This window comes from Protobothrops mucrosquamatus, unplaced genomic scaffold (genome assembly GCF_001527695.2).
Source record: "Protobothrops mucrosquamatus isolate PMUCROS unplaced genomic scaffold, P.Mucros_1.0 scaffold15, whole genome shotgun sequence".
Taxonomy (NCBI): Eukaryota; Metazoa; Chordata; class Lepidosauria; order Squamata; family Viperidae; genus Protobothrops; species Protobothrops mucrosquamatus.
The window spans coordinates 771,260-792,657 of NW_015386402.1; the positions used below are offsets into that span (position 1 = coordinate 771,260).

General features: G+C 43.7%; 1 protein-coding gene across 1 annotated transcript in view; it reads right to left on the reverse strand.

Annotated features, from left to right (window-relative positions):
- Positions 1 to 18,833: 18,833 nt before the first annotated feature.
- The window catches only part of LOC107282893 (homeobox protein Meis2), a 37,839-nt gene continuing 35,274 nt past the window's right edge, over positions 18,834 to 21,398 (reverse strand). The window contains exon 5 of the mRNA XM_015810731.1: positions 18,834 to 20,814. Within this exon, the coding sequence (XP_015666217.1) occupies positions 20,531 to 20,814 (284 nt within the window). The 3' untranslated portion in view covers positions 18,834 to 20,530. The remainder of the gene's footprint in view (positions 20,815 to 21,398) is intronic.

The following is a 21,398-nucleotide window of genomic DNA, read 5'->3' on the forward strand; positions in this document are numbered from 1 at the left end:
GAGCAAAACCTTGACATTAGCTTAGCCCCACCACATAGGCTGCCAAAACCTGGGTGGGAAAGTAAGCAGCATGTGATGAAGTTTTAGAACTATGTTAATCAAGACTGCCATTTGTTGTCACTAAAACGCTAATCATCTCAGAAGGGAAAGCAAGTTGAAGCAGCCATGTACAACACATAGAAAAGTTCATTGTTCTTGACTTCAGATGTTGATTTGTTCTTTTTTATTTTCTTCCTTCTTAGTAGTAATGAAGAGAAGGAATTAGGAACTGATTGATTGATTGACTTGCTGGCTGGCTGCAGTATTGCTATACACCCTACTTCTTGTAACTCAAGGTGTTTTTTTAAGGGTGATATAATAGCCTTTGAAATGAAATTAAAGAAATATTAGAAGCAAGAGGTGTCAAATTGGTGCCATATCTAGAAGTAATGAAGTTATTTCACTCAAGCCCATTTTTTTTCATTCTGTTTTGTTTTTTATAATATCAATCTCAACTTTATATTATTTTGAAAAGCAAAAAGTTCAGAAATTGGAAGCTGGCTATTCATATTTTCATGTTTAAAAGTAAGATGGTTCTGTTCCAAGTATTCAGACTTTCAAGAAGATTTACTAAATGCTAAAATATGGTTAAAGTTTACAATAGATGGACGATGTCAACAGGAATAGTTTCCTATGGGTCAATATATCCTTGACACTAATTTAGCATGCATTACCCAAGAAAATATCAGGAATCTAGCTTGAATGTTATTTTCACTCAAAGGCATCTTGCAGTTCAGAACAAAGATGATTGGGAAAGGGGTGTTTCTTCCCTAACATTTTCCTGATCTATACCATCATTCCTGAAATGGCTAATAACTTCATCGGGGAAAATGCATCTTCATCATTCTATCAATAACAACTTAAAAAGGGCCTCTAATATCTGGGGAGTAAGAATATGAAGTTTGTTTTATTTTTAGTGGTGTGGAGTGGCTGGCTCAGGACAATGGTAATTGTGGCACAGTCCGACTGAAGGGTACAGGGGTAGATAGGGATACCTTAAGGCATTTTTCTCCTTCCATGTTTTAATTGTCTCCATGTGTTTTTACAATACCATTTAAAGACTTAATTACAAGAAAATCAAATGATTAACAATTAAATACACAAGAAATTCAGAATCAATAAAAATAACAGTGAGATTGTCAGAGTGGGAAAAATAACTTCCCAGATATGGGTGAACACATATTTTTTGCACAATCAAATCTTCTAAACTTTTGGAGTTGCAACCTGTCAGGGCTGCAGTTCAAAAAGGAGATCCAAGAAAAGGGTGAAATCAAGATGGTAATTAGATTTGCTTTATCTGGAAAGACTTTTACTTTGAAAAATAAATTACATTTAAATATGATTACTCTAGACATATTTAATATTTTCCCTCTTGAGATAAGCTGGTACAGATTTTATAGGGGCTTTAGGGATCCACTTGCCCTTTTCAAGAGTCATATGGCCCTGAGGTATCCTGACAGCACCCCACTCCCAAATGTACATTCATATTTTCTATATAATGTATTTACTCCTTACATATATATAATGACTTCATTCCTCATTCTATGCCAGCGGTCCCTCACCATTGCAGCTTGATGGCCTGGCTGAGGGAGGGGAGAGAGGGGAACCGGCTTTGTGAGCGGTGGGCCAGCGCACACATGTGCACACACATTTCAACTTGCGTGAGTTGAGCTGTGCACGCAGCCCAGTTCTGAATAGGCCACAGACCTGGGGTTGGGGACCTCTGTTCTATGCTATATTCTTTCCATAGTCCATATGCAGAGAACTAAAGAATACAGACTTAACCATTTGCTGGTACCATTCAGAGCTACTTAACAGAAACAAATTAAAAGAAATGTCCCTCTGTCATCATCGTATGGCTGGTATTAATAAATAAGGCACTATTTCTATGAGAATAAAGCTGGCATTTAAAGCAAGAAAGCCTGTTGCGAGAAACAACTCAGAGGCCATGACCTAGGTATCATAGAAAGGATACATTCACTTGACTTGGCCAGTAAAAGAGAAGGACACTGACTTTTTGGAGAGGTTCTTGGTGGTCTCTGAATTTGGTCATTTTCTCGCGGAGGTTGAACCCCATGGTTCAACCCAGTTCTATTTCTACTGTCATTTTTCTCTCTGCTTTTCTTCTGTTGGGGTCTGGCTATTGTGAGCCTGGGAATGGATATGTGTGTATGCAGAAACCTGAAGAATATGTTCTAATAAAGAAATTAGTCAATGACTGAGTACACTCTTGGCTTGCTTGTAGGAACTCTATAGTCTATGCTCAGACCTGCATAGAAGAGCCTACGTAGTTTCTAAGGAAGGATATGAAAGGATAAATAACAAAGCAGGCAATTTTTTTGTGTGTGTGGAAGGGAAAGGATGAAGCCACGAGAATCCTTCTCCATTGTCAAACTCTCAAGCGATCCACTTGGACTTGTTCCCATCGTTCATCTGATAGGCAGAGACTTCACTAGGATTCATTCCCCAGACAGCCTTCATACTGCAGTTCAGAGCCCCAGTTAGATTCAGTCCTTTGAATGCAGCCTCTCAGTAGCTCTGTCCTTGAAAATATAACCTAATTCAATAGTTCTTGGGGAGAGGACGGTGTGTGTGCGTGTGTTGGATGTCCTAACAGTTCACCTCAGTTGTGTTACATGAACCACAAGCAGGAAAATTGGAAAACTAGTTTGGTATAGTTATTAAAGCATTGGGGAAGGGTGAGGCAGACTTGGGCTTAAGTTCACCTTCAGTGATGGGAGCAAATTGTGTGACTTTGGGCCAGTCACAACCTGCCTGTACAACTGATCCTACAGAGTTATTGTAGGGAAAAACTGGGAAGGGATTGCTATTATGTTGCTAAATCTAATGAGTAAGTTAAATAACTCCATTCAAACAGCCCTTTTCCAAATACTTTCTAATCTTGTTGAGTGTGATAGGCTCCAGAGATATGTCAAGGACCAAGTTCCAACTTGTTATCATATTGTGGCACCTGGAAGTAACTCTTTAGGCATCCCAGAATTTTGGCCCATAATTAAAAAGAATTGATGTTGCTGTGCTCTTCGCATACATTAAGCGACTCTATCAAGTCTATTGCAGCATGCAAGGTGGACACCACTTGGATGACATGGCAGCTTATCTTGTACTGACCCAGAACGAGGCAAAAGGAGGCTATCTCAGGGGAGCAGAGCCATTCTTCAAGACAGTCATGTTGTGGCATTGATTGGGGCAACCTAAAAAAAACCCTTTCTTTTCCCCCCCTTTGGACTAAATAGGAATATTTTGTAGTAGAACTTGCCCTACCATTACATGGAACAATGAAGTTGTTCCATGTAATGGTAGGGGCCGGGTTATTTGAACTCTCCCCAGTTAAATGCACAAAAGATTATGGGGAGTTCTAATACTTCTCCTGTTGCAAGACTGATATTTTATTTATGCATTAAATAGCTGCCATTCAAATGATTGCGTGGAATGTGGTTGCGCAAGCATCAAAAGTACCAACTGGAGCAGGCCCAAGGCAATTGCTAATGCTGAGTGGCATATCATCTCTATCTTGTGGTACTTTGTCAACTTTTTAAAATTGTGTCTACAATAAGTATGTGTATGCTCACTCATGTATGGCGTCTTTAAATACTCTCCTTTTGCTCCAGGGAAGCATAGGAATCATTATTTTCTTTTTTTTTTTCCCTGAAATGACCATTTTGGTTTTAAAAATATTGTTCTTGGAACTTTGCCCTTCCTATCTCTCTATGCTGGGGCAGAACTCTCTGTTTATTTCTTAAAGTAGCTAATCCTGCACCTTTCAGATGCTTTGGGAGGCCAAGTGCTGGAATTCCCAATCATAATTCCTTCAGCCTAGAAGGATAGGGTTTCTGGGAACTGGAATCCTCAAGCATCTAGAGATGCCAAGCTAGGCAAATCTACTTCAAATCAATATGCAGAAGTACCTTTTTCAACCACAAGACAAGAAAGGTGCGGGGGGGGGGGGGAGAGAGACGGGAGATGGATCCATTACAATAACTGCTACCCACTCTAATAATCAGAGTTGTGTCCTGATATATCTAAAGAGAAAAGTTTGAATTTCTTTCAGATGAAGCAGTCAGAAATGCAAGAATGAAAATAGTAAACGAAACAAAAAAAAAAAAAAGTCTGCCTCCAAAGGGACCAAGTTATTTGAGGAATTGCCTCTCTCCAAATTACACCTTTTCTTCCTCTTTTTCTTCTTTTGTTGTTTCTTCAAATCAGTTTTGACTCCTGGGACTTCCTGCACTGCACTGCAGTTTTTCTGGCAACATTTTTTGGAAGTAGTTTGCCATCGCTTCCTTCTTCCTAAGGCTGAGAGAGAGTGACTGGCCCAAAGTCACCCACTATGACCAAAGTGGGACTAGAACTCATGGTCTCCCCAATTCTAGCCTGGTGCTTTAACCACTACCCCAAACTGGCCCTCTCAATTACGTGGCTATTTCAGCTAGCAGGACTGGCCTAGGGGAAATTTTTAGCCGGGTTTTAAAATAATTTTAAATTAAATATAGGCCAAGTATTAATATTTTCTTTTAATTATGTTTTTAACTATAGTATTTGATATTTTGTATGTGTTTTATCAGCCTGTTAGCCGCCCTGAGTCCGCAAGGAGAAGGGCGGGATATAAATACAATAAACTAAACTAAACTAACTAAACGTCTACCCATCCTATTAGGTCTGGCAGAAAGGGCATGTTCCAAATCCCATTTGTTACTTTTTCTATCATGTCATCTTTCATTTGGGGCATTGTTCCCTGGGAGATAACACTGGCCCTACTGGCTTTGTAAAAGGACTTAAAGCCTCTCCTCCTTCCCCTCCCCCCCCCCAGCTTGGCGATCTGGAGGATGATAGAGCCTATACCGTGATTATCCTGATTGTTGCCATTGTTTTTTATACCTCAGCTATTGATTAAGTAGTCGTTTTGTATAGTTTTATGTATAATTTTATATTATATTTGGCTTGAAATTGTAAGCCTGATGATGCAATATATTTGAGTTGGGTGGCTATGTAAAAATTGAAATAATAAATAAATACTAATAAATATACCGTATTATTGTGTGTTGTAAACCACCCAGAATCACTTAGGGGAGATGGCGGTGTAGAAATTTAATAAATAAGCTGACACAGGCAAATCTGAGGATATCCCATTGTGAGGCAGCCTATTTTTTAAAATTAATTTGTTAGTATGTTTGTATTGCTTTTGAGGGCTCCAGCTGAGTTGATTTAGCTCAATTTGTTGGGCAGACGGGACTTTTGATGCATGTGGGGGGGGGGGTGAGCCAGACACTGTGTGCATGCACATGACTCTGGGTGGGTGTGTGCTTAATTGGAGGATTTTGAAGGGTTTCTGTGACCTTTTAAGGATCAAATAGTGAACAACAGCAAAAGCAAATTGTATTTTTATTCTTACCCCACCATCCACAGTGCAGGCAACATAACCCTGCCATCGTTCTCAAGGAAAGTGTCCTGATTTTCTTTTTGTAAACGACTATGAACAGTTCAGTTCTTTCAGTATACATATAATAATAATGTATTATAAACTTATATTATGGACAAAAATATCAATTTCCTAGCCACAGGTGGTACACGATTTTTTAAAAAATAAAAATAAAATGGCAGGTTCAAATACAGTTAAACTATTCCTTGTCCTCATTAACAAATATGTTTCTTTTATTGGAGCCTTTTTGTAAGTCAACATGTTTAAAATCTCAGCCTAAAGCTACAATCCTGTATACCCAGCTCTCTGTATAATTATACACCAGTGAGACTTATTTCCGAGTATTCTTTTGTAATTTTTCTTATAACAGTAATCACTCCTTGGGAAAAAATGGGGCTGATTTTTATCAACAATTCTTTTAATATCTTCAGCAAATTATATCTATACAATGCGGAAAGAGTTGGAACCAGGAGGCAATCTTGAAAGGGACGGGAGAGAAAGCACGTATATAAACACACACACACACACATACACACATCAGGAATAATGCAATCTGCTGTAATTATGAGCCAGATAGGAATTTTCACAATCAGAAAGTGCATGTGAAATTATTCCAACAGAGAATAAGGAACGAGCGAATACTGCTAATGAAATTGTAGGTTTCCTCCCAATACCCGTAGAATCCCCTAGGCGGTCATTTTTAAGAGAACTTGGAAGAAAGTCCCATTTATTTCAACGGCTCTTCCCAATAGGTTGCTAGAGCAGAATGATCGGGGCGCCGGGGCTGGCTGGGAAGAAAAGGGGTTTTTTTTAAACAAGTTCCCTGGATACACACTTACAGATGGCTTTTTTTTTTTTTTTGCAGCCTATTATGTGACCATTTTCTCTTCAGCATTAATTATGCGCAATTACTTTCCCACGCAGCGCCCCCCCCCCGTTCTTTTTTTTCAACCCGCCCGTTCATAAAGCAGCCGAGGGTCACAAGTCGGTTTGTGGGTCCAAATCGTCTTAACTTCCACCGGGCTGTGATTTGCGTGTTGGGCCAATGTTAAGTTTTCAACAGCCTAACTAATCACCACCACCACCACCACGACCGACAACGCGTCCTGTGTCCAAGAAACAGCTCCCAGCCTGAAAAGGGAACCAGGACGAAACTCTTCTCGGCTTTACTTAGATGTTTCCCTAAATGTAGCCTAATTGCTTATAAACTCTGGAAACGATTTGCTTGCCGCCCTTTGAAGTGAAACAGACAAGTTGCCACGCTAAGGGGCTGCAGAATGGCTCTCTAATTGTTTTCTTCATAGGCGGGCAACGATTGGGGGGAATCTGGTGAAAGGCTGGGTCTGGTTGGGAAAAGAGAAATCAGAAACTAGCCCAAGAGCCTTGAAGTAGGTGGCTATGAAAAAGGTCAGGCGAGTAATATCGGGTACAGGTAGGGTGACTGTGTTAACAATCCACGCTTGTGGAAATTAAATACTGCCCCCCCCCACACACACACACACCGACAGCGGCTCTGATCGGGAGGTGAAAGAAAGAGGGGCCTGCCTGAACGTCAAGGATGGAGGGCGCAGGTACCAAGTTCTAGGTAATCCAGGTAAAAGGAGGGGAGTTCAGACTGCGCTGTTGCTGCTGCCATCTCCAGATGCCAGTGAAGGCTAGCCCAGGGTTTAGATTGCCTCGAGCAGGCAAACGGGCAGGCGCTGAGCCCCCCCCCCCCCCCAGCTGCAGTCAAGTTGAAGTCAAGCGGCTTTATCACTGGAGGTTTTTAAGAAAAGAGTGGACAGTCACTTGTCTGAAATGGTATAGGGCAGGGGTAGGCAACCTTGGCTCTTTTATGACTCGTGGACTTCAACTCCCAGAATTCCTGAGCCAGCATGGCTGGCTCAGGAATCCTGGGAGGTGAAGTCCACGAGTCATAAAAGAGCCAAGGTTGCCTACCCCTGGTATAGGGTCTCCAGCTTGAGCAGGGGGCCGGACTAGAAGACCTCCAAGGTCCCTTCCAGCTCTAATCTGAACTGAAGGGGGAAAAAAGATAGCCCCCCCCCTCACTCTGACCATGGCAAGCCAGTGCCAAGTCCCCCCCTCTCCTCGACGCTTGGAAGTGGCGAGGGTGCCATAGGCTCCCCAGTGGGGGTTGGACCCGCTCTCCTCCTCTTTCCTTTCTAACCAGCGCAGAACCAGGTCTACCCGTTATCAGGGTCTGATTTTGTAGAGGCGGCGGGAAAACATGCGTGTGCGCGCGCGTCTTAACGGAGAGTTGCCCTCACGTCTCTCCCCTGCCCGTAGAAGCGCAGGGATGAGCTCCCAGCGCCAAGCCCCCGCGACGTGCATTCACCGGAAGCGACGTCCATTGAAATCAGCGGAACTTACTTCCAATAATCGCGGGGCCTCCCGGGCCGCTCGATGCCCTCAACGCCAGTGGGCGAGGCCTGAGCACGCCTCGTGCGTCACTCTCCCGCGCTTAATATAACCTCGCGTCCCTTCTGCGGTGGGCAGCTTAACCTCCACTGACTGCTGGCTGAGTGTTATTGCCGTCATCTTTGATATTATGCAGGAACCCCCGTCACTCCTTTTACTCTGCAATCCTCGAAGGAGTGAAACCACGTTTCCCCCCCTCCAAGGACCCCCCCCCTTCACTTGCTTCCCGGGGGGGGGGAAATCCCACGGGTGGCGCCACTGTTTCAAGCCGTTGTCTTCGCCACCCACCTGCGCTGGCCCGATACTCTTAGGGGCAACAGGCGAAGAGGGAGGGGGGGAGACGCTCAGCAGTAGCAGAAGTAGAAGTCTCTCGCCTTCTCAAGGGCTATTTGCGCCTCTGCGCTCCGTTGGGCCCAGCGCTTCGCCGCCTGGCCGGCGAGAAGCCCCTTGTTTATTTGGATGTCATCTTCCTAACGCGGCAGAAACGAAGTGCGGCTGGCCAGAGGCCACTTTCGCCTTTCGCTCGGGGGTGCGCGCCAGTAACGAGCCAGGCAGCGACCGGCTTAAGGCGGGAGCCTTTCTCTCGCCAAGGGTGGCCATCGCCTCTCCTTTAGAGCCTCGGCCGTCAATAAATCTGGCGCTTACTACCCCCACCCCACCCCCAATAAAACGACACAGAGGACAGAAAACCTCGGCGTTCAATTTCTTCCTCGTCTGCCCGCTCTGCGTTTCAGTTTGTTCCCACCCATCCCGGCCCCTGCCGTCTTCGCGAATCTATTTCCAACTCTTAAAACACCGGGGCGCGGCGGCTGGTTTTTCTACCTGGGACCCCACAATCGGGTTTTTTAGCCCATGAATTCTCCCCACCCGCCACGCGGAGATCCGGATCTGGCAGTTGTCTCCCACGGCGAAGCTTGTCCCGTCCAGTCCCACCAATTTGCTGGAGCGAGGCTCCTGCGCTGTACTTTCCTTACTCCGGATTTCAAAACGCTTGTCAGCGATATATTTTTTGCTATCGGGCTATAAGGTTCAACTCTTTGCTGTTAAGGCAGTGGGGAAGGAGTATTTAGTAGTTGTCTGGCGCCCTGACTTCACAAAAGGCCGTTTCTTAAGACTCTTGGAAACGAGTCCCAGCGAACCTTCCAAGCGTTATTGGCAGGACAACGACCACGGTGGGCACCCCTTCGCCTCCTTCCCCCCCCCCCCCCCGCTTCACCCACTCACAAGAGCACAGCCGCACGGGAGACAAGAAGCCCGCACCGTTTTTAGCTGCAATAAAATAGCTTTCAAGTTCTTTGGTCCCGGTTTGCAAGCGAGAGAGGTTTCATTAAACGGGAAGTTGCAGACAGGCGGGACTGGTCACCTCTCCGCTTGGGAGCCAGGTCTGTGTGAACGGGCACCTCGATAAGGGAGGTGAGTCAGGAAACGAGCCATTTCGCGGAGACAATGATGTGGTTTTGCTTCCTTCCTTAAAAAAAAAAAAAAAAAAAGCAAGAGCAAGAGCAATCTATCAAATCTGCCTGTCACTTCTCCCCCCCTGCCCGCTTTTCATATGGATTTCCCTTCACCCGGCAGTTAGTATGTGAGGCCCCACAATCGCCGTCGGTTCTGCGATAAATTTATATATACACACATACACAAATACATGCATATACATATACACACACACACATACATACAAACAAACAAACAAGCATACACACACATCTCAAAAACCAGACACGTTTAATAATTATTTAGGACAGAAGTGAGCGACTGCTCCTCCGCAGACATCTATTTTCTATACAGAAAGGGTCAAATTTTAGAGACCGGACTGGGTCCCACCGAATAACTGGACCCTGGGAGCCACCCGAACCAAAAATGTATTGGCAAATAAAGCCAGGAAATTAAGCAAGGGAAGAAACGACCGTGGCTGTTTCTTTTGTCTTCCGTTGTTTGTCTGGCAACAGAAGACTGTCCGACCTCTTCTCAACACACTTGAGGCGACCGAGAGCATTTCTAGTGATTCTGGAAGTTTTCATCTTAAACCTGTAAAAAAAAAAAAAAAAAGCAGGAAGGAAGGAAAGAAAGGAAGAAATTAAAATTCTTAATGACATTTATTTTCAAGCTCATAGTTGCTATTTCATTTGATAAAAACCATCAGACCTGATTGTTTTAAATATTAAAAAAAAAAATCAGAAAAGCAGCTACCTAAAACCATGCTTGGAGATTGAGGAGAATAAAAATAAGTATTGGGGAGGAAATAGAACAGTGTTTCTCTGACGTCTAGAAAGGACATAATTTATTTGTCCTGGTCGCATTACCATTGTTGAAAAAAGCTTCGTAAACAGCGAAAGGGGGAGGGAGAGGAAAAGCTAGCTTGCAGGTCATTATGCTCTCCCCCCCCCCATCTGTAATCAATCACTGGGGGGGAAGCAAAAATACTGTAAATATTCCATAGATTAAAATGCAAATAAAAGGCAGAATATGAAGTATTAGCATGACATTCAAATATTTAATAACTGTAAATCAGGAGGGGGTTTGTTGTTGATTCAGCTGTTGTTTATACGTTGTTTTTTTTAAAAAAATTGTTAATATAAGATTTGTTCTATAAATAAATAATTTCTAAGCTGAGAGTGATTTTTCATTATTTTAACCAAGCTTTCCTGGCATGAAATATTATTCTTCCTCTCTTTTAAAATTATTCTGGATGAACGACTCATTTTGATTAATTTACTGGGGGTAGGGAGAAGGAAGAGGAAGTCCTCCGAAAATGAAATTCAAACATAACATAACATTCACATGGTGATCCATATCAAACGGTTCTTTCGAAATACAGCCAAGAGTGTTTCTGTTTATATAGCTGCAGTACTGATGGAAAGACGGCTGGAGGTGGGAGAACGATTAGATTTATAAAAAAAAAAAAAAAATAGGAGAATCTCACGAAAGGGACTTTTACTTTCAGACTGAAATAGGAACCAAAGGAAGCTGCAGCTCCAAAGCTGTGACAAAGACCTTGTAAACCAAGCAGCTTCGCCTGGCGGTACCTTTTCCTCCAAAATGCTTTTATTCTTTGTTCTCCCTCAAAAAAAAAAAACATGGAAAAGAAAAGAAAAGAAAAACTAAACTAGGAGCTGTGTACTGCTGCTGGCAATTTGGCAATTTTTCACTGCTAGTCTTAAGCCAAGGACATTGGAGAGCAGAGGATTCCCCCAGCCTGCTCAGTTAAAATTGGCGCCTGGGTTAACATGATTACCTCCTCGCCATTCAGTGAGAATAGCGCAGTTCTGTGTGCATGCTGGCAATTCTGTGCATTTTCAACGCTTCGACTCTAAAACCTAAATGCAGCCCCCCCCTCTCTCTCTGGTGCGGGGGCGTGGCGGGGGTTGGATTGAAAGGAGAGGCGCGTTCTTATTTCTTATTGGGATATTGAATCAATTCTGCCTTCAATTAAATCTCCCTTCTCAGGCAATGTATCCCTAATAGGTCTTGCGCCTTAATTCTAAGGGCATTTGCCCGGACTCAGGTATCGCAGAAGTGAAGGTGGCATTTGGCAAACAGGCCTGGGGACACCAGTTTAAATGGAGGGGTGCTATGGAGGTGCCTAACCAAAGTGGCTACAATTTACTCCATGGGCAGGGTGAAATTTAAAGCTCGACCAAGGTGGGAAAGGGAGTTAAGTGCAATACGGCAGTCGGAGGCAATTTGTATCTAAAGAAAGATATGCTATTTTATCTAAAGAAAGGGATTGCAACCAAGTAATTTTTTTTCTTGAAATATGAAATGTGTAGTCTGTTTGGCATTTTTTTTACTTATCCCAAAACTACCCAAAAACCGGGGCGGTGGGAAGGAGAAGGATAAATAAGAGAAATATTATCAAATGCAGAAAGGAGTTCGAATTTCCAAAACCTGTGCTTTGAATGCGGCTGGACCTTTTGGATACCCCTTCATCGCCCAGGCTGAACAAACAAACTTGGCACCGTTGAGAGATCTCCGCAGGATCCCGAGAGGGCAATGAAAAGAGGGGAGCAGGAATGACGCATTGCAATCAGGATCTTGCCGGGTCCGTTGAAATCCACAGGATCCGCGGTCAAATCAATGGGTTTTACAAGTCGGAACGCAAAAGCATCATTCTCACATCAACGTTGACCCATTCTATTCCCATTCTATTCCCATTCTCCTGGCTTTATTTCTTTGTGGAATGTCCTAACCTCACGTGGCACCAATATGCCATTCCGTTTAGCTAGCCAGGACCATTCTCTCCCCCCCCACCTTGCCAGCTGGTAACGGGACCATTTCATGAGGATGAGCTGGGAGGGGAGGGTCCCAGTTTCCAGTTTCAGAAGGCAGGTTGGTTTATTCTTTCTACTCAGGTAAGGGGGCGAAACAATGAGTCCTCAGGTACCTGGAGGGAAATGGTCAGACGGAGGAGCTGGGAGGCGACCCGCGTTAAATTCTCAATCCACATTCATTAAGCGGAAAATACTGGTGGCAGAAAAGTGGGGTCTCGCTAGAAGGACTAGGGGGAAAAAAAGCCGGCGCTGAAGATAGTGCCTCTGCCAATTACTCTTTGGAGCAAAAGAGAGAGGGGAAAAAACGGGTAGTTGTAGAGAACGGGGAATATTAAAGAGAGCAAGAGAGAAAGAAAAGGAGGGTCACAAGTGCTTATTCACTACTTTCCTCTGCCCACTTGTGACAGCAGAGCACACTTCTCACCAGGCAGGACTGTTCCTTCCTTCGCTGAAATGCAAGGCAAGGAGCGGTTCTGCATTTGGGCAAAAAGTTACCTAAACCCCGGGAAGAGAAAGAGGAAAAGGATGATATCCCCATACAATCAGGTACCCTACACAAGAATAACCTCACCCACCCACCCCCCAATTCAGAACAGCTCTTCTGTTTCTGCGGGGTGTGTGTGTGTACACACACAAACACTACTTTTGTATCTCCTGACCCCACAATGCACAGTTCAGTTTCATTGATCATCTCTCTCCCCCCCCACCTCACCCCTCCCCTTTATGAGATAATGCAATTACAAACATCAATAAGGAGCTGCAAGGGGAATCATTATGCGGTGACAGTGATAAATGACGGTGCAGAAATAGCATGCTTTTTTTTCGAACAATCCAGGCGCTCAGGGGCTTTGGGGGGCTGAACACAGTCACCAAGGAAACAGATGACATCCAAAATGGCACCAAAGGAAAAAAAAATGAGCAGTCTTTTCGTCTCCCCTCTCCCCTCCCCTCCCCTTCTTCCAAAGAGTTAGTTTTGGCTTTAGAAACAGCTGCCACACAGGCATTTAGTTATTTCATACATTAAAGCCCTGGAAGATTTTCTCTGTCCACTACATAAAATACAAAGCTGCTGACTGCTTAGGAGTTTATTAACTACCTTGCAGGAAGGACTTCGTAAAGCCTTACAAAGCAGACCTCCTGTTATCTTCCTTTTGGGACAAATATTCTGTGCGGACCGAAGGAAGGTTCGGTTCTCCCTTTCACCTTCTCTGTTCTGGCTTCCCTCCCCCCCCCCCGTGCCTCTTACCCTCTAGCCTACCCCCTTGCAATAGTGTGTTTTTAAAAAATAATAATTTTTTTGTGTGTGTTTGTGAGATCTTCCAGATACTGACTGGAACCCCAGCAAAGTCACACACAGAAGAGGAGAAAACGCAGGTATACCATGTGGGCTATCTCCAGGGGAGGAAAACAAGTTTCCAAAAAGGTTAAAAAAAATACAACCCGTCACACGACCCATCTCAAAAGGGGAGAGTGTGTGATAACCATACCCTTTTTCTTGTCCTTGGAAGCCCTCTGGTATTCTTTTTTATTAGGGCTTTAAAGCAATTCAGAGGAATCTCCTTTGCTGGAAAACTTTCTGTTACCACCAAAGTGCTTGGGTTGGAAAGGAAAGTCTCGAACCTGGCTGAATAACCGTTTGTTTTATTTACTATTGAAAGAAGGCGACCCTCGCGAGAAAAGCAAAAATTCATTTAGTCGAACTAGAATTCGAGCAAAATCTAAGCCTGCCCTCCATTCCTTTACCTATGTTAAGACTCGGGTATATTGCCCACATTTACTTGAGTTTGGGCTCGGGTCCAGAAACGAGAGAGGGGTGGTGTGATCAGCCGAGAATGGCTTCATTTTGCTAACTTTACGAGGGGGCATCCATATCCTTATAAAATCAGGTGCCGTAGTAGCACCTGAGAAGTAAAATCTACATTTCTAAGGAAAAGTGCTTCAAGGTGAATTTTAAGAATATGGGCGCGGCGGATTATTAAAGTATTATTTATCCACCCACCACCTCGTATTTGGAGGAAAGAGGGAAAATCTCAACATCTCCTCCCAAACGTACACAACCATTTTCCTACGCGGCTCTCAGGACTCTTCACCGTCTTGAGATGGAGGGTCAATTCCTCCCCCCCCCCACCCCGTCTTAGGTTTGGGACCGGGCAGCAGGGAAGAGAACACTCGCTTTGCTTTGTTTTCCGGGACACTTCAGGGACTTTCTGCTGACACTTGGCTGGAAAAACTCCAGCCAGCACCCCACACGCGTTTTAGGAGTATTCATCGATGCCCACGCACATTCACACGTTCTCGCGGTTGCACGACTTGCGGGAGGCAAGCGGCGAGGCGGTCAAACGTGAGGCGACAACTCTTAATTGTCTCCAGATTGACCCTGCTTTTTACCTGGCAGAACCGAAAATTATTTCTACCTACAGGCTCTCTCTCTCTCTCTCTCTCTACTTACACAGACACACAGACACACACACAGAGGCTTCGCGCGGAAACTTGCACAAGAGGAAGCCTCTCGCCTCAGTGAACGGATTCTGGCTTTCGCTTGCTCTGGTGCCTGAAGTGCCCCAAGGGAGGGTTGAGAGTAGGCGGCGGGGATGTCTTTTCCCCTTTAGGGAAAGGTCCGAGGCCAGGTGGGCCCGGACGGCAGGATTGGACTCCGGAGTGAGAAGCCACGGAGGCCACGGAGACGATCCTGACCGCGCTGGCTTTAAAAGGGGGGACTCGCTCTCCCCGCGCTTTCTCCGGGGATGCTGCGAGTGGAGCGGGGGGCAGGATAGCGACAGACCCAGATTGTGGCGGCGGGCTAGGAGGGACGGCGGTGAGCTGTTTTTTGTAAGAGATACGTATTGCGCGACGACCTACTCAAAATCTCCTGACAGACCTCCCTTTTTCCCTGTCACCCGTTTCCTTCCCCTCTCTTTTTTCCACCTTTCGAGAGTCAGAACGAAAGGAGTTTTGCGGGACCTTCCCCCCACTTTCACTTCGTCCGGATTTCTGTTTTTCGGCGGCGCGCGGAGAGAGAGTCAAACCAGACAGTAAAAAACAAAAATAAAAAAAATAAAAAGAGACCCCGCTGGATCTGAGAGGAGCTCCGACTCCCAATTCGCTTCGGACCACCGACCACCTCTCTTTGCCTTTCGGGCGATTGACTTTCAGACGCCGGCGACCAGTGTGTGCGGCTGAGGAAGAGAACCGGGGCGCCTTCGCCCGATTCAGGAGAGCTCCGTCTCTTATACCCGAGAAAAGAGCCCAGTTCCGGAGACAGGGACTGGCCAGTTCGTCCTCCGTAGCTTAGGGCCCTCCCGCTCCTCCCTACAACCCCCGAGGGGACCTGGCTTTGTAATGAGAAGGGCACGGCGGGCGTACATGCTGCCAGCTCGCTTTCCTCAGGGTGAGAGATGGCGGCAATTGCAGAAGCGGGAGGCTAGACCTAGCTCCGTATGCCCCCACCTCTCTTCACTCACTCTTTCTCAGGCACGTACGCACGCACGCAGGCACGCACGCACGCACGCACGCTGGCGCTTATCTCCACCCAGCCCAGTAAAAAGCGGGACAAGGCGCTGTTCTACGTGTTCGAGAGGCCCGTGTCACTTTGGGCCGGCCCGCGCACCAGATCCGCAATTTCTTAGAAAGTGTTTATTCAAATCAACCGCCCCCCATATTGGAACACGTGCGTGAAACGTGGTAAGAAGCCGCTATAAACTTGGAGAAAAACGTCCAAACACAGCCGCAAGATTCTCCAAAGTGGCCGTCCCACTTTTTTTTTTTTCTTTTCAAGCAGCCTCTTCTCTCCCCGCAACACACACCGGCCAGGCGGACGGTTGACTTCTTTCGACCCCCGCTTACATTAATAATAATAATAATTAAAAAAATCAGTCTAGGAGCCCCACCGCGCATGCGGCCTCGTCCGACAATTTTTCGCTGGAAAAAAAAAAGGGGATGTTTCCCTCCCGCAAAGAAAAAGCTTGAAGAGAAAACATTTTTTGGGTGGGGGGGGGAAAGAGGGAAATAATTCCGCGCTTGGCCCCGAGGATCGGCGGAACTCTTCTGCGGCTAAGCAGCCACGCGAAGTTTTCCTTGGTCGGTGACTGAAAACGATTTCCAGGCGCAACTGCAAGCCAATCATTTGCAAGAATACCCACCCCAAATTTTATCGCCATCGGCTAGAGCGGAATCTCGATTTGGGACCGGAGGTTTGGAAGGACGGAGGGTGGAGGAATATCGGGGAAAAGGAAAGCGAGGGAATCGTTTTTCCAAATCCCCAAAAGATGGCAGTCGAAGCTGGCGTTCTGTCTCCTTTGGCTCTGCAAGCGGGTGTCAGCGAGAGGGAAAGAAAAGGAAGGAAGGAAGGAACAAACGAACGAACGAACGGGAGGAGGAAGGTGGAAGACGACTGATCTGTTTTCAAATTAATCCCTCCAGAGATTTTTCAGTGCAAACAACCCGTACTCCTCTCTGGGCTGCAAACCGAGATACATTTCAGCAGCCCGCTTGATCGCTTCCTCACACACACACACACACACACACACCCGCGCGAGTGCGGCAAGGCGCTACTCAGAACTTTTTATCAAGCGATGCCCTCGCTCCCTCCAGACCGGGTCCACACGCTGATATGGACCTACGTTCATCTCAATCGCTTTGCGATGAACGGATCCAACCCAAAACTTGATTCCCAGTTTGGGGGAGGGGGGAGCGAGAGGGAGCCGGCGGCGAAGGAGAATGAGGCAGAAAAAGAGAAACAGCGGCGCTTTCTTTTTCCATATAGGGTAACTGGGTGTCCAAAGAGAAAATAATCTGTTATTTTCTCCTTTACTTCTAACAAATCTAAGAGGATGAATTGCAGTCTGGTTGCCAAAAAGAAAAAAAAAAGGGAGTGTGATAAAGGGGGGGGGGGAACCCAACTTCTCTCCCTTCCCCCAGCCCTCTCTTCTGTCCCTGCTGCCTTCGCTTTGAATGTGGGTAACTAGGAAACAGCCAGCAGCCTGAGAAGACGGAATTTCCAACGTATAAAATGTTCTTAACGGAGCCATTGAGAGTGTGCAATAAGGCGTGAGGGGGAACTAATCTCTCCATTTAAATGTTTGTGGCAATTTTATCTAAATGAATTTTAATGCTAAACGAAGGATAATTCCCTATTTGTAACCCGTTTACTTCTCTTTCCTTTGCCTGTAAAAGCCGTCCAACATGTGACGAACAAATAAAAAAAACAAAAAAAATATGCTTTGAGAGTATTATTCGTTAATGTGCTATAATTGCAGCTGATTAAGAGTTTGGGGATGTAACCCCGAATGTGACTGCCTTGGTTATATTTTTCGAGGGAAAAAATAACTGAAAATGAAGAAAAAAAAATCTCATTGAAGAAAAAAAAAATTTCCCCTTCCAAATTTTAATAGCAGCACATAACACTTTTTGCTCCACTCCTGAAAATAAAAAATGGGAAAGGCTATCAGACCTAACTTGGGCAGCAAATGTATTCCTAATTTTCTTTGATATCGCAGGGATAAGAAAGATATAACAACTCCCCGGCCATCTATAAAGTTGGGAAGGCGTTCCTTTGAGCAAAGAAAGGAACCTATATTAAACATTTGCTTTCTTAAGTCACTGATTGGTTGGCCGTTTCCTAGACAGCCACGCCCCTCCCTCCATTAATGCAAATGACTCGATCTTTGTTGGAATATATCCGAATCGCTATCTGTAGGATCTAAGTGGCTGTTTCAACATCAGTGCAACTTAAGGCATTGTGATTCTTAGCCTGAACAGATACATCAGATAAGAAAATATTTTTACTCCAATGGAGAAAGTAAACAAGTAGTAATTAATTAATAGCAAAGGCACACAACTGAAAACTGAATGCCTTCCACAAAGAGCGACAGAGAACAGAAAATAAAATGACTCGAGTTTCTATGGTTCATAAAATAAAGCTTCAAGTTAGGCTATGAGCAGAAAGAAACTATATAGGAGTAGACTTGTGTCCAATACTAGGTTCAAATTCTGGACAGTGGGGAGTGTGTATCTCCTATATGCAGAAGATGCTATCTTCTCAACAGGCTTTTCTTTAAACATTTGAGATGTTAGCTGGATAGAGCGGGAATGCTCTCCAAGTGGTTCAAGCAGTAGATAAACCAATCTATCAAACTTTGCCTAGTAGTCACCAAACAACTGGTCTCCCTTTTAAATTTAAACAGGGAATTGTTAGGGTGGTTTTATGGGGTGACATCTGTGTGAATGGCAGAAATAGTTCTCACCACTGAGGTCTTTTGTTCCTATCAAGCAGTTTACCATTAAATCTTTTTTTAAAATAGTTTTTTTTTATTAGTGTGCCTTAGTGAAAGTTTCTCTTTTTTCCCCATGCCCTTAGGAAACTTTTTAAAGCTGTAATATTATTTAGAAGAAAATTATAAGGTATTGTAAACCTAAGCATATTATTTGGTTCTAGTTAACCAGTTGGCTACAGAGCAGAATATACAGCTATGCTGGAAAATTGCTCAGTATTTCTATCTACAGCCATTTGCAGCAACCAGATTTGTTTATGAACATTGGATTTTTAAAGTGTAACATCTTTTACTGTAAGTAAATGCACTAATTCAGGTATAATGACTGGCAGATTTTTTTTTTTGTAATCAACATTAACATTTTGAGGAGTAAAATTTAACACATCCTAGAGTAATTTAATTTAAATAACTACAAATATATTACATAACAGCATTCATTAATCTTGTGCAATTGGTTCTTTTTTGATTTGGAATGACTAGCATCTAATAAAACAGATTTGAAAATCACTTGAAAATAAACAAATAGGTCTAGGAAAGTTCACCATATAAAATGCTTTACTTTAAAAAAAATATTACTAAAGTTGCCTAGTGCTAAAATTATTTTGAGAGAGTGAGGCTGGAATAGTTGCTAGCAAATTGCTACAATTTTAGAGGGCTTGGGCAGAAAAATAAAATTTTCAAGCAGTTGAGCCAGCGTGACAAAAATAATTTGCTTTTATTTTAGATTCAGTTTCATTACTGCACTTGAACTACTACAGCTGGGCTTTGAGTTATTGTACAATCCAAACAGTTTCAGTCAGAAACTCTAAGACTTAATGTGCAATGATTATTAATAATAATTAGCTCCTTGGTTTCTTGATAGAAAAAGGCTATCAACAAGCATTTGTTTAACCACAACAAAAGTATAATTAGCTTATCCCACTTAGTAAATCTGTATGCATGCCAACTCATACCAAACTGCTACTTTTACAAAAAGAAAGAAAGGAAAGAAAGAAGAAAGAAATTAAAGAAAAAGCAAGAGAAAGAGAAAGAAAGAAAGAAAGAAAGAAAGAAAGAAAGAAAGAAAGAAAGAAAGAAAAAGAGAAAGAAAGAAAAGAAAAAAAGCAATAATACAGTTCATTTTTCCAGTCCTTTTTGCACAAAATTTATTTACAATGTATACATATATGCTCCATGATGGGACTATGGAAAAATGCATGACTGATGCTTTGCCGAAAAAATAAAGTCAACATAGTAAAAATAACTCTTCAGTTCATGGTTTGAGAGGCATAAAACAGGAAGTGATGTAGGTGGTAGCTGCTGCTGCTGCTGCTTCATGGGGATAATGATGCTCTGATGTGACAATTAAGGTCAAATACACTTTTCTCTTGGTTTCCATGCCTCCTCCTACCAGTCTCCTTAAGACATTGCCTGCAACAGCTGATTAATCATTGTTGAGGACTGCAGTTTTTCCCATCCTTCCCGATTTACATCTGTTCAGGCCAATTCAAATATGGTGAGTAAATGAATTAGACATGCAAATTCACGCCCCAGGCAGGGAGGGGAGGGGAAGAAAGGGGGAGAGAGAGAAATAAAGAGAGAGAGAGAGAGAGAGAGAGAGAGAAAACAGAAATACAGAGTGCATGGCTGAAATCCTAGGATAGAAGAAATGTTCTTCTGCCTGACATAGATATTTTAATGCTCTAAAAATCCTGCAAATAAATCTTTTTTGTCATTTGCAGGATAACTGTAAGGCTTTTTTTAAAAAAATGTAAGGAGGCTTCTGCAGGAAGTGAAGAGTTATGGAAACAACACACATAGTGTGGAAAAAAATTCACATTTTTTTTCTTAAAAAATCTATAAGAAAGAACATAATATGGATAACAGAATAATAGCATTTTACAATATTCAACTCTGTTGCCTTATATAGTTATTTTTCTTGTCCCCAGAAGTTGACTTCACTTGGTGTGTTTTTCCTGCTTTTCAGGGTCCCTATAAAGACAATCGGATTGTTCCTTGGTCCAAATTAGATGCCAAGAATGGAACTCCATTAAGTCATTGTAGAACGACAATATTTCAAATCTGCCATTCATGAAAATAAAGTATATTCCCTTAAGCTACTGAGCATGAATGTCCATCACTTGTCCACTCATTGCTGGATCTCCTGTATTGAGCATGGTGGGGCTAGTCGCTGACATCGGCATTCCAGGGTGGGGTGGTCCACCATGCATCATCATTGCTGGGTGGTGGGGGTGTCCCGGAAGGTAGGGATGCATGGGGGGGCCATGACGCAACTGTGCTGGATGGGGGGGCATCTGGGGTGGTGTATAACTTGGCTGTCCCATTGTCATGCCCATTGGACCACCCCGAGACACATAATCCCCTGGCATACTTTGCAGTCCTGGGAAAGAAAAGAGAAACTCGTGAATATCAGCTTGGGTTGATTGAAACACAGCAACCCTATTTACATGTAGTCCTTGTTTAGCAATTGCCTCTTTGAGCAACTGTTATGATGGTGATGAGAAAGTGACTTTACCACCAAGCTTCACAATTATGACTTTCACAGGTCTGTGAAGCAAAGGAAAGTAGATTGTAAGCACAGTCACAATTTCACTTAGAGACTGCTTCATTTAATAACTGAGTTGTCCGTCCCAACTGTGGTTGCTAAACAAGGACTGTCTCTAATTTGGTCAAGGCCTTTTTAAAATGATTTTGTATTGAAACGATGCTTAGAGAATGCAACCATTGGAAAAACAACCCAGTCACACATATACTAAACCAAACATTTATGTATAGTTCCCTCCAAAAAAGAATTAGTATAAGGTCTGGAAGATAATCTTTTGCAGAGTAGAAAGTATAACCTAAGCCTAATGTATAAGAACTCTGTGAACTATAGTATGAAACATTCTCAATAATAGAAGCTACTTGTCTGTTCTTTAATAGTTTGTCAGATACAGGCATGTGGCCCACAGAGAATAATCCACA